The 16,673-nt window shown below is 46.5% G+C and overlaps 2 protein-coding genes across 3 annotated transcripts in view; both read left to right on the forward strand.

Moving 5' to 3' along the window:
• LOC147114491 (actin, cytoplasmic 2-like) overlaps window positions 1-11,952 on the forward strand; it is a 32,582-nt gene extending 20,630 nt beyond the window's left edge. The window contains exon 3 of the mRNA XM_085992201.1: window positions 7,600-11,952. Within this exon, the coding sequence (XP_085848327.1) occupies window positions 7,600-8,604 (1,005 nt within the window). The 3' untranslated portion in view covers window positions 8,605-11,952. The remainder of the gene's footprint in view (window positions 1-7,599) is intronic.
• asic1c (acid-sensing (proton-gated) ion channel 1c) overlaps window positions 1-16,673 on the forward strand; it is a 537,225-nt gene that overhangs the window by 115,286 nt on the left and 405,266 nt on the right. The gene's annotated exons all lie outside the window — the stretch shown is intronic.

Consider the following 16,673-nt stretch of genomic DNA (forward strand, 5'->3'; position numbering starts at 1 on the left):
AGATAGAATTTGTGACAGACGTCCAGGTGCGACGTCATCATCTTTTTTGTCAGGCACAGTTAGTGCCAGAATGGAATGCCAATCCAATTGTAGTCTTCGGATCCATTCACGTCCCAATAATGGTGGTCCTCCATCTCGTAGTATATACATGTATAGTTTCTGTGTTTCCTTTCCGTTATATTCAACTGGCACCCTTATTTTTCCTCTGGGGTAGACCTTTTGCCCTGTGTATGTCTTCAATACAATGGACGTGTCCTTTAAGGGTATGTGTGAGAATAGCCGCTCATAGTCTCATCGATTCATGACAGTTAGGGATGATCCTGTGTCCAATTCCATCTTCACTGGAGACCCTGCTATCATGAGGGTGACCCAAATGGTTCGGTGATCTTCTTTTGCGATCACGTTGCGTAACTTTAAACAACTTAGTCGCCTGCTCCTGGAGTCCTTATCACTCTCCTGATCTTCTGAACTACTATCTGTCAGTTTCTTTACTTTCCTGTACTGTTCTTTAGTAGTTCTTGTCGTGTTGGTCTTCTTTCCCGACCTGCAGACTCTTGCTATATGTCCCATTTTCCCGCATTGCCTGCATATTTTGTCTTTAAACCAGCAGTCCTTCTGCTCATGGGTTGTTCTGCCGCAGCGATAGCACTTTTCGGCTCCATACGCCATTTCGTTAGCGCTGTATTCTTGTGGTTTCTGTTGTATTTCTGCAGCTCCCCGTGCTGCTGCTTCGTAGGATACTGCCACGCTGAAAGCCTGTTCTAGCGTCAGGTCCTTTTTTGAAAGTAGTCGTTTCTGGGTTCCTTCACTCTGGAACCCGCAGACAAACTTATCCCGTAAGGTGTCTGCCAGTCCTGCTCCGAACTGGCAGTGCTTCGATAACTTGCGTAGTTCCGTAAGATAGTCAGCATTGCTCTCATCTTTGTGCTGGTTTCTTTTATGGAACTTGAATCTTTCTGCTATCAGCAGTGGTGTAGGGCTTAGATGTTCCTGTAAGATATGAACAATCTCCTCAAAACTTTTCTCCATTGGTTTAGCTGGGGTAATTAAATTCCGCAATAGGCCGTACGTACTCGCACCCATCAGATTTAATAATACCGACGCCCTCTTTCCATCAGCCACCTCATTTGCCTTGCAGTACACTTCAATTCTTTCCACATACGTGGTCCAGTCTTCTACCTCATTGTCGAAAGCAGTGATACTGCCACTTTTCGGCATCTTGGGCGATTTAAAATGGCGCCTCCCGCGCTTTTGCTTCTTCCCCAATGGAATAAAATGGCGCCTCCCACGCTTTTGCTTCTTCCCCAACGGGATAAAATGGCGCCTCCCGCGCTTTTGCTTCTTCCCCTTACTGCCACGCTGCTCCTAGCGTTCTACGGGGTAATGGCGGCGACCCGCAGCTTCGGCGCGTCTCGCTTTCCTTCCCCCCCGTTTAGTTTCTCTCCGCTGTCCTGTTCTCGAGCACCAACCGCGCCCTGTGCGCTCCACCCTCTCTCTCTTGTTTTCTTTTCCCGGCGACGCTGCGCGGCCCGATTTGTAGAGCCGCTCGATCGAGCTTGAGCCCGCCACAGTCCGGAAGGGTCAGCGCGCTACCTGCTACCAGCACGATTCACTGGAACCACAGTCTCTACCGCAATTCTCCAAACACCGATGGATTCTTTGGGTGGTTGCCCTCTGTCGACGCCCGTTGCTCAGACTACGACCTTCCAGGACCTTCCTTTCAGGCGAGATCCCCGTGAGATGATGCCACACTGCAGGTGAGTTCGAACTTACTCGTCGCTGTTGTGTATGTACCTTTAAGAGAATAACTGGTCTCAGACTGCAGTACCGGCAGTGACCACCCCTGTATAAAAGGCGCTAGAGAGCCTCTGTTTTGTTAGATTCGTTTATGCCTTTCACCAGTAAAGTTCTGTTTGTTTCTCTCCTGCTAGTCCGTGTCTCAATCATTCACGGACTTAACACTGGCGACGAGTTAGAAACGAACTTACCTGCAACTCAGCAGCAGCTCCGATGACGTGTTGAAGGTCGGAGCCAGAAGAAAGAAAAAAAAAAAAAATAGGCCATTGAAACTCGAGAAACGGGCGTCGACCGTCAAGCATCGATTTCAAAACTTGCAGGAGAGACTGTCCAGAGCCAGGCTGGGTTCCTCGGTCCGTGGTTTCCCAGCTAATCGGGCTGGTGGCAGGTAGTGCTCTGATCCTTCCTGGGCTGCAACGGGGCCGGGCAGCGAGTCGGGAAGCAAGGAGAGAGAGAGAGGGTGGAGCACACAGGGCGCGGCCGGTGTTTCGAAGCTGGGCAGCGTTCGGACCTCAGAAGAGGGAGGGAAGTGTCCCAGAGGGTCCGCTCCACGATGGGAAGATAATAAAAGAAAACAAATTAATATTTAACGCGCAGGAAACCGTGGAAAGCAGCGCTAACAACAGCGGGGAAGAAGGAAAAGTGCGGGAGGTGCCATTTTGTTAAATCGGAGAAGAAGGCAAAGCGCGGGAGGCGCCATTTTAGATTTGCAAGATGCCGAAGACTGGCTGTATCACTGCTTTTGATAATACATTAGAGGACTGGACCACGTATGTGGAAAGAGTCGAGGTATATTTCGAGGCAAACGATATAGCGGAGGGGAAAAAGGCATCGGTATTGTTAAACTTAATGGACGCTAGAACGTACGGCCTATTGCGGGACCTGATTACTCCAGCCAAACCGAAGGCGAAGAGTTTTAACGAAATTGTTGCTGTTCTACAGGAGCACTTAAACCCTGCACCGCTGTTGATAGCAGAAAGATTTAAATTCCACAGGAGAACTCAGCACAAAGATGAGAGCAATGCTGAGTATCTTACGGAACTACGCAAGCTATCAAAGCACTGCCAGTTCGGAGCAGGACTGGCAGATACCCTACGGGACAAATTTGTCTGTGGACTCCTGAGTGAAGGAACACAGAAGAAGTTACTCGCAGAAAAAGAGCTGACGCTAGATAAGGCTTTCAGCGTGGCAATATCGTATGGAGCAGCAGCCAGGGGAGCTGCAGAAATTCAACAAAAACCACAGGAATACGGCACCCACGAAATGACACGGGGATTTGCAAAATGTTATCGCTGCGGCAGCACTAACCATGACCAGAAGGACTGCTGGTCCAAAGACAAAATATGCAGACAATGCGGAAAGATTGGACACATTGCACGAGTTTGTAGGTCTGGGAAGAAGACCAGCGACAACAAAAGGGCTACTAAGGAACTGTACAAGAAAGTACAAAAGATGACGGACAGTAGTTCCGAAGACCAGATGAGCGATAGTGAATCCGGAAACAGAAGACTAAGCTGTCTCAAACTTCACAATGTAATGGCAAAAGAGGATCACCGAACCATTTGGGTCACTCTCACGATAGCAGGGTCCCAAGTTAAAATGGAATTGGATACAGGATCAGCGCTAACCGTCATGAATCGACGAGACTACGAGCGGCTATTTTCACACATACCCTTGAGAGAGACATCCATCGTCTTGACGACGTATACGGGGCAAAAAGTATACCCCAGAGGAAAAATAAGGGTGCCTGTCGAATACAATGGCAAGAAAATACGGAAATTGTATCTCTACATACTGCCAAATGGTGGACCACCGTTATTGGGACGGGAATGGATCAGGAAGATAAACTTAGATTGGCATTCCATTCATGCAATGACGGTGGACGGTAAAAAAGATGAAGACGTCACTCCTGGACGATTGTCAACAATCTTAGCTAACGCCAAAGAGGTATTTCAACAAGAACTGGGCACGCTTAAAGGCGTAACCGCCTCGATAAAAATAGAAGAGAATGCAGTTCCCAAGTTTTTCAAAGCGAGACCGGTACCATATGCAATTCGCCCAGCCGTCGAGGCAGAGCTGGAGAATCTGGAGAAGGCGGGCGTGTTGTCTAAGGTCGACTGGAGCGAGTGGGCGACACCCATCGTTCCCGTCATGAAGAAAACGTTAACCAATAAGTCCGGAGAGCCAAGGAAGATTCGCATCTGTGGGGATTTCAAGGTGACGGTGAACCCTGTCCTTCGCACAGTACAATATCCTCTTCCAAGGATAGAAGACATCTTCGCCTCGCTGTCTGGAGCGAAGCGTTTTACAAAAATTGACCTAGCACAAGCATATTTGCAGATGGAAGTTGAAGAGTCCTCTAGGAAGTATCTCACGATAAACACTCACAAAGGTCTTTACCAGTATCATCGATTGATATTCGGAGTAGCATCGGCTCCGGCGATATGGCAAAGAGCGATGGAACAAGTCCTGCAAGGGATTCCGAGGACTCAGTGTTACTTGGACGACATCCTTGTAACAGGTGAAGATGACAGTGAACACCTTAACAACCTAAAACAGGTGCTCACTAGACTACGGGAACATGGGCTGCGAGCCAACCGCCCCAAGTGCGAATTTTTTAAGAAACAGATATCGTATTGTGGCCACGTGATTGATGAAGAGGGGTTACATAAGTCCCCTGACAAAATTGAAGCGGTTGTTAAGGCCCCAGCGCCTGAAAATGTGTCGCAGCTGAGGTCATTCCTCTGGTTGGTGAATTACTATCATAAGTTTTTGCCGAATTTGTCGACAATTCTGCACCCACTGAACGCCCTGCTACGAACGGGGGTAGCATGGAAATGGAGCGCTGATTGTAAGCGTGCTTTTCAGAAGAGTAAGGACTTAATCACTTCAAAGGAAGTATTGGCTCACTACAACCCAGCACTGCCAATCAGGCTGGCGTGTGATGCGTCTCCCTACGGCATTGGGGCAGTACTGTCACATAAATTCCTTGATGGTTCGGAGAGGCCGATAGCTTTTGCGTCACGCTCGTTAACTTCTGCCGAGCGTAACTACGCCCAGATTGACAGAGAGGCCCTCAGCCTAGTGTGGGGGGTGAAGAAGTTCAATCACTATCTGCACGGTCAAAAATTTACTCTACTAACCGATCATCAACCTCTTGTCTCCATTTTCAACCCTCAGAAGGGCGTACCGATAATGACAGCACAACGGCTGCAGAGATGGTCCCTTTTCCTAGGGGCACACCAACATGACATCGAGTACAAAGGAACTAAACAGCATGGAAATGCTGATGGATTGTCACGTCTACCGTTGCCGACGGTGGAAGAAGAAGACCTTGCAGTGGATCCAATGGAGTTATTCCACTCGACCATAGTCGAATGTCTCCCTGTGACGAATGCAAACATAGAAAAGGAAACACGGAATGACCCGACACTCTCCTGCGTCTATGATTTAACGGTGAAGGGATGGCCAGCACATGGCGAACCACTGCTGCCAGCATTCTCTCCGAGAAGAGAACAGCTGTCAGTGTGCAGAGGAACCTTGATGTGTGGATCCAGAGTAGTAATTCCACCTAAGTTGACAGATAGAGTGCTCAATGAGCTTCATGAGGGTCATCTGGGTGGGGTAAAAATGAAGAGCTTAGCCAGAGCGTTTGTGTGGTGGCCGGGAATCGATAGAGAAATCGAAGAGATGACCAAGAGCTGTGCAGGATGCCAGAAGGTCCAAAACGCCCCACCACAAGCTCCTCTGCATCCATGGGAGTGGCCCTCATCTCCATGGCAAAGGGTGCACATTGATTTTGCTGGTCCCTTCATGGACTCAATGTTTTTAATTGCGGTGGATGCACATTCAAAGTGGCCAGAGGTAATAAAAATGTCCTCAACCACCACGGAAAAAACTATCACAGTTTTACGAACCATATTCGCCAGGAATGGGCTGCCTGAACAGATTTGCTCTGACAATGGACCACAGTTTGTGTCTGAAGAGTTCCGGAGGTTCTTAAAGAACAATGGTGTTAAGCATTACACATCTGCCCCATATCATCCAGCCACTAATGGATTGGCCAAGAGGTTTGTCCAAACATTCAAGAAGGCTATCAAGGCAATGTGTAATGAAGATATACCCCTACAACACAAGGTGGACAACTTCTTGTTTGCCTACCGGAATGCGACACATGCGGTTACCAACCAAACTCCAGCCATGATGTTCTTCAATCGAAGACTACGATGCCGCTTGGATTTGGTTAAGCCAAACGTTCGAAGAGATGTGGAGAACAGGCAGTTTCAGAATATGAATGAAAGGCCGACCAGGAGTTTTAAGATAGGTCAACCAGTTTTGGCCCGGGACTACCGCACTGAGAAATGGCAGCCAGGAACGATTTGTACACGACAAGGACCTCTCATGTATACCGTGGACGTTGGGGAGAGCATTGTAAGATGACATGCTGACCAGATTCTAGAGTCACTGGAAAACGTCAACTCCACACCACGATCTGATACACCTGGTAATGAAATCGACGTTCCAATTGCAGCTACCACAGACCCGGTAATATTGGAAGCAGATGAACCAAACAACGACATTGATCCCGACTCAACATTGCCAGAAGAACCTGATACCCCAAAGAGGCGTTATCCAGACAGAATCAGGAAGTCTCCTCAAAGACTGAACTTATAATTGCTTAAACTTAACCAATGTATCTAGCAACAGTAATTGTGATTGTAATTCGTTATCATTAGTTGTTAAATGAATGTTATGTACTGTTTATCTAAAAGGGGAGGAATTGTTGTGTATGTACCTTTGAGAATAACTGGTCTCAGACTGCAGTACCGGCAGTGACCACCCCTGTATAAAAGGCGCTAGAGAGCCTCTGTTTTGTTAGATTCGTTTATGCCTTTCACCAGTAAAGTTCTGTTTGTTTCTCTCCTGCTAGTCCGTGTCTCAATCATTCACGGACTTAACAGTCGCCACTGTAAAGTCCGTGCCTCAATCATACACGGACTTCGGGAGAACAGTTTAACAGGCACTTTACTGAACAAGAGGCAACTTGAAACTGAAACTACAGAAGCCTGCTAGGGCCTTTTATACAGGGGTGGTCACTGCCGGTACTGCAGTCTAAGACCAGTTATTCCCTTAAAGGTACATACACAACAAGGCCTAAATGGCCAATCCCTTTATCCTGAGATTATGCCCCCTAGTTCTAGACTCTCCAGCCAGGGGAAACAACCTCTCAGCATCTACCCTGTGACGTTTCAATGAGATCACCTTTCATTCTTCTAAACTCCAGGGAATATAGGCCCATTCTATTCAATCACAGGACAGCCCTCTCATCCCTTCGCTGTACCTCCTCTTATGCAAGTATAACCTTCCTTGGGCAAGGAGCCCCATATAATTGCAGCAAGACTTCCTTACCCCCTTTCGATAAAAGCTAACATATCATTTGCCTTCCTAAATGCCTGCTGTATCTGCATGTTACCAACATTTACTCCTCTCTCACCTTTTTATTCTATCTTTCTATTCTTCCTACCAAAGTGGATCATTTCAGATTCCTCCACATTATACGCCATCTGCCACCTTCTTGCCCAATCACTTAACTGGTCCATCCCCATATCCCTTGATTCCCTTAATGCCCAGAAACCACTAACCCTCGCTTTACAATGTCCAGTGCTACTGAATCCTGACTGAAATCATTTCAGCCACAATGATACAAAAAATCGACTTGAATCCAAATCTGGAACATGTTTGTGTAAAACACTCCTGCCTGGTTTATTGTGAATTCACCCTTTGTTTTATTCCCCATTCTAGGGCGTGATGGTGGGAATGGGTCAGAAGGACAGTTATGTTGGTGATGAAGCCCAGAGCAAGAGGGGGATTCTGACCCTGAAGTACCCCATCGAGCATGGGATTGTGACCAACTGGGATGACATGGAGAAGATCTGGCACCACACCTTCTACAATGAGCTACGAGTGGCCCCAGAGGAGCATCCTGTTCTCCTCACAGAGGCACCTCTCAACCCCCCAGCCAACCGGGAGAAGATGGCCCAGATCATGTTTGAGACCTTCAACACGCCAGCCATGTATGTTGCCATTGACGCTGTGCTGTCCTTGTACGCCTCTGACTGCACAACTGGCATTGTGATAGATTCTGGTGATAGTGTGTCCCACACTGTGCCAATCTATGAAGGGTACGCCTTGCCTCATGCCATCCTGCGAGTAGACCTGGCTGGCCGGGATCTCACTGACTACATGATGAAGATCCTGACTGAACGTGGGTACTCCTTCACAACCACAGCTGAGAGGGAGATTGTACGTGACATCAAGGAGAAACTTTCCTATGTGGCCCTAGATTTTGAATCTGAGATGCAGACGGCTAGCTCTTCCTCATCCTTAGAGAAAAGTTACGAGCTCCCTGATGGCCAAGTCATCACCATCGGCAATGAGCGTTTCAGGTGCCCAGAAACCCTCTTCCAACCCTCCTTCATTGGGATGGAATCTTGTGGGCTCCATGAGGCCTGTTTCAACAGCATCATGAAATGTGATGTAGACATCAGGAAGGATCTGTATGCCAACACTGTCTTGTCTGGTGGAACCACCATGTTCCCAGGTATCGCTGATCGGATGCAGAAGGAACTCACAGCCTTGGCTCTGAGCACAATGAAGATTAAGATCATTGCTCCACCCGAGAGGAAGTATTCGGTGTGGATCGGAGGATCCATCGTGGCTTGTCGCTCCAACTTCCAGCAAATGTGGATCAGTAAGCAGGAGTACGATGAGTCTGGGCCCTCCCTAGTCCATCGCAAGAGCTTCTAACATGCAGTAGGGATCAGAACTGATCCACGCTTAGCCCGGTTAGAATATTAGCATCAGTCTTAACCCTTACACCAATGATTCAAAATGTCTCTGCTTGTAGGCTCCTGGGACAGAAAGTGTTGGCTCTCTAATTCTATACCTTGATCCCAGGAGGTTTTTTAATCACAGGGTGGCGGGAGGAAATGGTGGAAAGCTTGCAGTCCTGGGTGTTGGGTATTTACAGGATAGTCATTTATCCAGACTTCGAAAACAAACACGAGGAACAGGAAATACTGAGATATCTGATTAATATTGTTATTCGTCAAGTCAATGATATACGTCCCATTACATGTAATGCCCATGAGACTGGTACTGAACATTACTCACATGCAACGGACTCATCAGGAATGCCATAAGCATGTCCTCTTGACACGCGCTAGATTTAGCAAGACTAGGTTGAAGTCTCTAAGGAGCGTGTTGTATCTTTTATAGAGTTAATCACATCATCCTAGCGTGATGCTATTACACGCACTGCATATGTCTAGTTAATGCTTAAGTACGTTAGCCTCCAACATCATTGCATTGAGCCAGGTCCAGTATGTATTAGCCTTCAGTGCGTCTGCGCAATATTATCTCTCTCTTGTTTGTTGCTCACTTTGCGCGGGAACGCATGGCGTGGCCTTCACTCCTTTTGGGACATCTCCATTCAGTCTTTGTATTTCATACTGTCTCCTGACCGTTGGACCTTATTCCTCGTACATTCCTTGTCTGTTCCCCACAAGCTGTTAGTGAGTAATGCCTGTTACCAGGCTCTGAACTCATCCTGTCTGTGACCTCTTAAAACTACTTGGCCCAACCAGTCCATGCCGGTGTTTATTCTCCACTCGAACCTCCTCCCGTCTTTCCTCATTTAACTCTATCACCGTAACCCTCGATTCCCTTCTCCCTCATATTCTTATCTAGCCTCCCCTTAAATGCATCCATACTATTGGCTTCAACCACTCCCTGTGGTAGCGAGTTCCACATTCTCACCACTCTCTGGGGAAAGAAGTTTCTCCTGAATTCCCGATTGGGTTTCTTGGTCAACGTTACAGTTTGCTTTGTGCAAAGCCCAATACTGATCTATGGTCAGACACGGTCACTCGTCCTGAAAGGCATCCCACTCCTGACCAATCAGTTCCTTGAACCTGCTTCTACATCAATTGAATGCAGCTAATGTTCATTGGCCGTTGTTCATTGGCTGCCGTTCATTGGCTGCCGTTCATTGGCTGCCGTTCATTGGCTGCCGTTCATTGGTTGCCGCTGATTGGTTGCCTTTCATTGGCTGTCGTTCATTGGCTGCCGTTCATTGGCCGCCGTTCATTGGCTGCCGTTCATTGGCTGTCGTTCATTGGCTGCTGTCCATTGGCTGTCGTTCATTGGTTGCCGCTGATTGGTTGCCATTCATTGGCTGTCGTTCATTGGCTGCCGTTCATTGGCTGCCATTCATTGGCTGCCGTTCATTGGCTGCCGTTCATTGGCTGTCGTTCCTTGGCTGCCATTCATTGGTTGCCGTTCATTGGCTGCCATTCATTGGTTGCCGCTGATTGGTTGCCGCTGATTGTAAAAGTTGCTTGGATCGCTTTGTGGAGCAGGAGGATTGGTTCAGTGCGAGCTACTCTTCTGATTGGCCAATTGACACTGAGTTGCCTCAGATGTCAGCAATCAATCAAAGTGAATCGAGTAAATGTGCCCCCTTTTTGAAAGGGACACAAAACTGTAAACACCCAAATTATCAATAAAACTAAGGAAACTTAGCAAATTAAACGAAGATATGAGGGGGGGGTGGAATTTTAACCCCCAAAAATTGGGGTGTGTTGGGGTTGGGTGGGAGGTTAGTGTTAAAAACTTAATCTCAACCCTAACCCGCCCACTTCCGGTTTTAACGGATTCGGGGCGAGCAGCCAACCCACTCCCAGGAGACGGGTCCCCGATTGAAATATTATAATGAGGCTGGCGTGGCTCAGATTTAACCACCATTTCAAATTTAACTCTGGCTGGAGAGGTAGAGGAGTGGAGAGGTTTAGGGAGGGAGTCACAACACGCAGGGAGGTCCTCTTCCCTTCCCATAGGCGGAAGAGACCTCCCCAGGAGATCAACACAGCCTGGTAGCCTGGTTACACATTGCACAGGAGGACACAAGCAGGGATGTCATCAGGAGGCCCAGGTGCAGTGGTGCAAACCTTTCAATGATCTCAGTAGATCACGAAACGTTACTGCAAAGCCACACTCAACCTCATCCTGCTGTGCCAGTCATCACATTCCCATCACTCTGCCTTCCCTACCCTACTCCTGCACATCCTTACTCACACCAACTTACCTTGCACCTCCACCCATCCCTCTCTATCTACATTATCATATCCCCATCTCACTAGCCACCCCTCACACTCACCCTCATCCTAGTGCAATCATAACAACTAACAGCACACAAGGGTAGGCACTTGTGTGTTTTAGCCAATGTTCATGTGAAGTTTCTGGTAATGTGCTGTCAAACATTGAAATCTTTATTTTCAACACTTTGCATTCTTGGACAGATTTGTGTGCATCTTTGGAAGTGGCCTAGTGAGTTGCAGTGAATGGTGAGACATAGCGGCACCCCCCGCAATGGTGAAGAGTGTGAAAGGAATGGCTTGGGGATTGTAGGGATGCTTTATGGTGTTGGTGTGGGGTGGCGCCAACCTGGCGCATCATGTGTGTAAGATTCTCAAAATTCACAGATCCCCCAAAACTCGGAGAAAAACTCTAAAGAAAAGGACTTTGGACTCTTTTCTAACCACTTCAGGGTGATAAAATGTATTGGGCCTAACAGACGGAGATTCAAGGTCAAAAACCAAGATTTGGCATTTTTAAAAAAAAGCATGTTTGGGCGTGTAAAGGAAAAGGCTGCAACAGGAGACGGGATCAACATCTGTAATAGACAGTTTGAGTATTGGAGTTTATCAAACTGTCTGGGGCACTGTCTAACATCACTCAGCCCCTATCAGACAATTTACATTCTAACAAAAGACCCACGGAAGAGCAGTCCCCACCCAAATTACAGGACCCATCCAAAACATGCATAGAACAAATCACCTCGCCCAACTCCATAAAAATCTCAGGCCCAGTCAGGAAACTCGAAGCCTGAGCACAATGACTACAATCAAGTAAGAGCTCAACAGCTCATGGAACCATCCCGAAACCACTTCACACATTCATAAACAAGTTACTATTAACGAGCCCGCCAAAATCTTACAATAAACCGCGACTGATTTGGTGCGGAGATTAGGAGGCCCCAATTAGTATGATAGCAAAATACTGCAGATGTTGGAAATCCAAAATAACAACAGAAAATGCTGGAAAAACTCAGCAGGTCAGGCAACATCCGTGGAGAGAAATTTGAGTTGACGTTTCGGGTTGGACCCTTCTTCAAAACTGAGTTTTGAAGAAGGGTCCAACCCGAAACGTCAACTCAAATTTCTCTCCACGGATGTTGCCTGACCTGCTGAGTTTTTCCAGCATTTTCTGTTGTAAGCCCCAATTAGTATAATTGAAGGCCTGTTTTCTCATAAAGACAGTTCAGCAGTTACACAGATACAGCAAGCTCTACAGTTCTCGGCAGTTCTCAGGAGTGCATCGAGTTCGAAGAAGTTCACTGTTCTGGAAGCAGGTCAACACACCAGAGCAACAGTTTCAGTGACCATCAGACACCTCGCGGCAACACGGGCCTTACGAAACAACCAACCGAATATTACCACCAACCAACCGGGTAATATTGGGCCACCGTGACCAAAGAAAACCAACTTGGGAGAAAACCGAAGATTCGCAAGTTTTCCACTCTGCAATCTATTCCTGACTTACCCCTGGGTAAGGTTTTTACTTAAAAAGACTCTAAACCCTATCTCTAACAGAAGAAAAGTGGTTTCTCACCCGATAAATCCAATACGCACCCTACCGCATCAGCGGACTTGCGAAGACTGACCAGGCATGCAGTCGAAGTCCTCTACCGCGTCCGGGCTACGGCAGGCACCAACCAACACATCCAGCGAACCCCGAAACCGCGAACCAGCTCAACTGTCAAGGATTCGTTTGGTGAGCATTATCCCTGGTCCTCTAGAGCTCAACTTAGCTAGTAAAGTGGGATTGGGAGGGGTGAGGTATTTTCCTACTGTAATTTCTCTCGTGTGTATCGAAGTGTTCCCCATTTTATTAGAGTGTTAAGATTATTGTGTTATTTTTTCTCTCTTGAATAAAGATCAAAGTTTCTTGCACCAAAACCAGTTGTCTGCTGCACTTTTGTCACAACCCCCAAATAAGCCCAAGGTCTAGAGCCAAGGGAGTGGGAGCGATTCGAACCGCTCATAAGTCAGAGGGGAAGCTGACACACACCACCACCCCCTACATGTGGCAGCCAGGGTGTACAGCATCAAGTGGTGGTGAGGCTGGTGTCCCAGGCAGCAATGTGCTCGGGCCCTGTGTCCTCTACAGCATCAGCTGATTGCGGAGAAGGTTGGTGTTGTTGTTGGTGCTGCTGGTGTGCCCGGTGCTGCTGGTGTTGGGGCTGATCTGGTGGGATTCTGAGGACCAAGGTGAGATAGTTTCAAGGGCACCGATGCCGATGGAATAGACGGCAGGTGAAATTGAGATGACAGAAGCGATTTTTCTATGTTGAGATAGGTTGTTCTAAAGAGGTGACAGGGGACAGAGAGATCACTCCAAACACTTCAAAATGCATAAAGCTCAAAGGTGGGTTCCGAGTACTCAAGCCTGAAGCTTCTGAGAGTGGAAAGTGACCAGCTGTAAAATGGCAGGTTTTAAACCACTTTCGGAGCTGTCACCCACTGAAAGAAATGGAGAGTTGTTTAGAACCCGACATACTGATCTGGCGTGATGCCCGAGCGACGGGAACCTAGTGGAAAACTTGGGAAAATGCTTTGGACATGGTAAAATGTTGATTTATTTGCTTTAACTACCCTGCTAACTACCAGAACTGCCGGACCCGCCGCTTAGTGCCGTGTCTGCAAAGCGCAATCAGAGCCGGCCCGAGGGAAGCTCACAAAGAGGCGGGTTTGGAGCGGGATACCGCCCCCCTGTCAATCATTTGGATTTTGACAGCGGACCCGCCTCCAAACCCGCCCTCTCTCTCTCTCTCTCTCTCACACTCTCTCTCTCACTCTCTCACACTATCTCTCACACACTCAGTTCAGTTCAGTTTTCAGTTCAGTTCAAATGCTTTATTGGCATGAAAGTTTACAGAGAACCATATTGCCAAAGCTTACATAGCAAAAAGGTACAGTTTTCCAACATTCTGTAGGTGTCAATCGATTTGACATTTGTTGGGTATATACAATATTACTTTTAAACAATATTAATTTTAAACAGTCTTTCTACTTCATTTGGTACGTTCAATATTAATTTTAAACAGTCTTACTTTTAAACAGTCCTCAGGTTGTGACATGTTGTTACATATTTAGCCCCAAGGTATGGTCTGTCTCCTTCTCCTAGGACTAATCTCAATTTTGACAGATCATCCAATTCCTTGAAATCTGGGGTTGTTTGGCTTAGCTTGTTGAATAATATGTTTCTTGATGTGTTGAATTTTTCGCATTTTAGGAGGAAATGCATTTCTGTTTCAACCTCGCCAGCCAGACATTGATCGCATATTCTATTCTCTCTAGGCTGCCAGGATTTCTTGTATCTGCCTTTTTCAATTTCCAGTTGGTGGTCGCTTAGTCTGTACCTGGTGAGGGTCTGTCTCTGTTTTGTGTCTCTGATGGTCGTGAGGTAGTCTGCCAGTTTATATTCTCTTTTTAGGGCCCGGTAACATTCTAATCTGCTTTGGCTTTCGGTTATTTTGTTCCAATGTTCCAGGTAGGTTTCTTTGCATTTTTTAATGATTTGGTTCACTCGGATTGGTGTTTGGACGGCTGTGTTGGTCTGGGGCTGGTCAGGGTCCGGCTGAGTACTTAGTTTCAGTAGCAGCTGACTCAGGGGACTCTTTTCTGGGTTTAGCTCTTGGGTCTGAAAGGCTTTGAAATGAAGGGTGTCTGGGGAGCTAGATTTGAGGTGATTTAGGAAGTTTAGTGCTCGTTTTTGGATGTTTATTATCAGTGGGTATCTGCCTAGTTCGGCTCTGCATGCATTTGTTGGCGTTTTTCTTTGGGTGCGAAGGATGCTTCGGCAGAATTCTGCATGTAGGGCTTCTATTGTGTGTTTTTCCCATTTAGTGTAGCTTTGGTGATTTAGCGGGCCCCATACTTCACTACCGTACAGTGCAATGGGCAGGATTATGCTGTCAAAAATTTTGAGCCAGATTTTGATTGGGATTTGGATGTTGTAGAATTTTCTTTTTATTGCATATAGGGCTCTTCGGGCTTTTTCTTTTAGTGCATTCACTGCTATGCTGAAGCTCCCTGATGCTGTAATAGTTAGACCAAGGTAGGTGTAGCTCATAGTGTGTCCTATAGTGGTATCACTGAGGGTAAACTGGTATTTGTTTTCCTGACATCTGGGTCTTTTCTGAAAAATCATGATGTTGGTTTTCTTTAGATTTACTGTTAGAGCCCAATTTTGGCAGTATTTGTCGAGTAGGTCTAGTTGTTGCTGTAATCCCTGTTCTGTGGGAGACAGCAGAACCAGGTCGTCCGCATAGAACAGGGACTTCACTTCTCCATCCAGGAGACGGAGACCTGGTGACTCGCTTTGCTCCAGCATGTCTGCTAATTCATTTATGTATATGTTGAACAGGGTCGGGCTCAAATTACAGCCCTGCCGGACGCCTCTTCTCTGGGTGAAGAAATCGGTGCGTTTGTCTCCAATTTTGACCCCGCATTTGTTTTTCAGATACATTGATTTAATAAGGTCATAGACTTTGCCCCCTATTCCACACTGAAGAAGTTTATAATAGAGCCCTTCGTGCCATATAGAGTCAAAGGCTTTCTTGAAGTCGATGAAACAGGCGAATATTTTCCCATTTTTTGTTTGGTGTTTATGTTTTTCAATGAGGGTGTGAAGGGTATAGATATGGTCGGCGGTGCGGTGTTTTGGAAGAAAGCCTATTTGGTTTTTTCTGAGGATATTATGTTTGTTAAGAAAATCAAGTAATCTACTATTTAGAATACTGCAGAATAACTTCCCTAGACAACTGTTGACACAGATGCCGCGGTAGTTATTTGGGTCTGATTTGTTTCCGCTTTTATATATGGGGGAGATTAGTCCTTGGCACCAGATATCGGGAAAACAGCCTGAACGTAATATGATGTTGAATAATTTGAGTACCGCACCCTGCATCTCCATATTGCTGAACTTGAGCATTTCATTTTTGATGTTGTCTGGGCCACAGGCTTTCTTTAGGTGGAGAGATTTTGTTTTTGTGGCCATTTCTTTCCATGTGATTGGGGAGTCTAGAGGGTTTTGGTTGTCTTTGATTGTTGCTTCTAATGTGTGGAGTTTTTCTGTGACCTGATGTTGACTTGGGTTTGTTTCGTTTATTGGGATGTCTTTGTAGAGGTTTTCAAAATGTGTTCTCCAGATGTCGCCATCTTGGATTGGTAATGCTTGCAATTGTGTTGTACTCAGGTTATTCCACATTTCCCAGAATTGTTTTGGGTTGGTGGAGTTTTCAATTTCTTCTAGTATTTTGTGGGTATAGTTTTGTGTTTTGTTCCTAATGGTGTGTTTATATCTTTTGAGGGTTTCATTGTATCTAGTACGTAGGTCCGGATTGTTTGGTTGGCGATGCTTTTGGTTTGATATTTTTCTCAGGTCTTTTCTGGCATTTTTGCATTCGTGGTCAAACCATTTCTTATTTTTATTTTGTCTTTTGTGACTCTTCCTCTTCTGTTTCACGAGGTCGGCTTTTACAGCTGCCTCATGAAAGATCATATTTATATCCTCTATGGCCATGTTTACCCCATCTCTGGTGATCTCATATAGATTTTCTTTAAATTTTGAAATTTTACTTGTGAGATCAGGTGAATTTAGTGCTGTGATGAATTTATCTCCACTGTCTGGGGCCCATCTGTATGTCTGGTTTATTTTATGTAGCTTACTGGGTTCCTTTTTTGTGTCTGTAG

Source organism: Somniosus microcephalus, chromosome 7 (genome assembly GCF_052327205.1).
Source record: "Somniosus microcephalus isolate GS21.2 chromosome 7, FLI_Smic_1.0, whole genome shotgun sequence".
In the NCBI taxonomy this organism is placed as follows: Eukaryota; Metazoa; Chordata; class Chondrichthyes; order Squaliformes; family Somniosidae; genus Somniosus; species Somniosus microcephalus.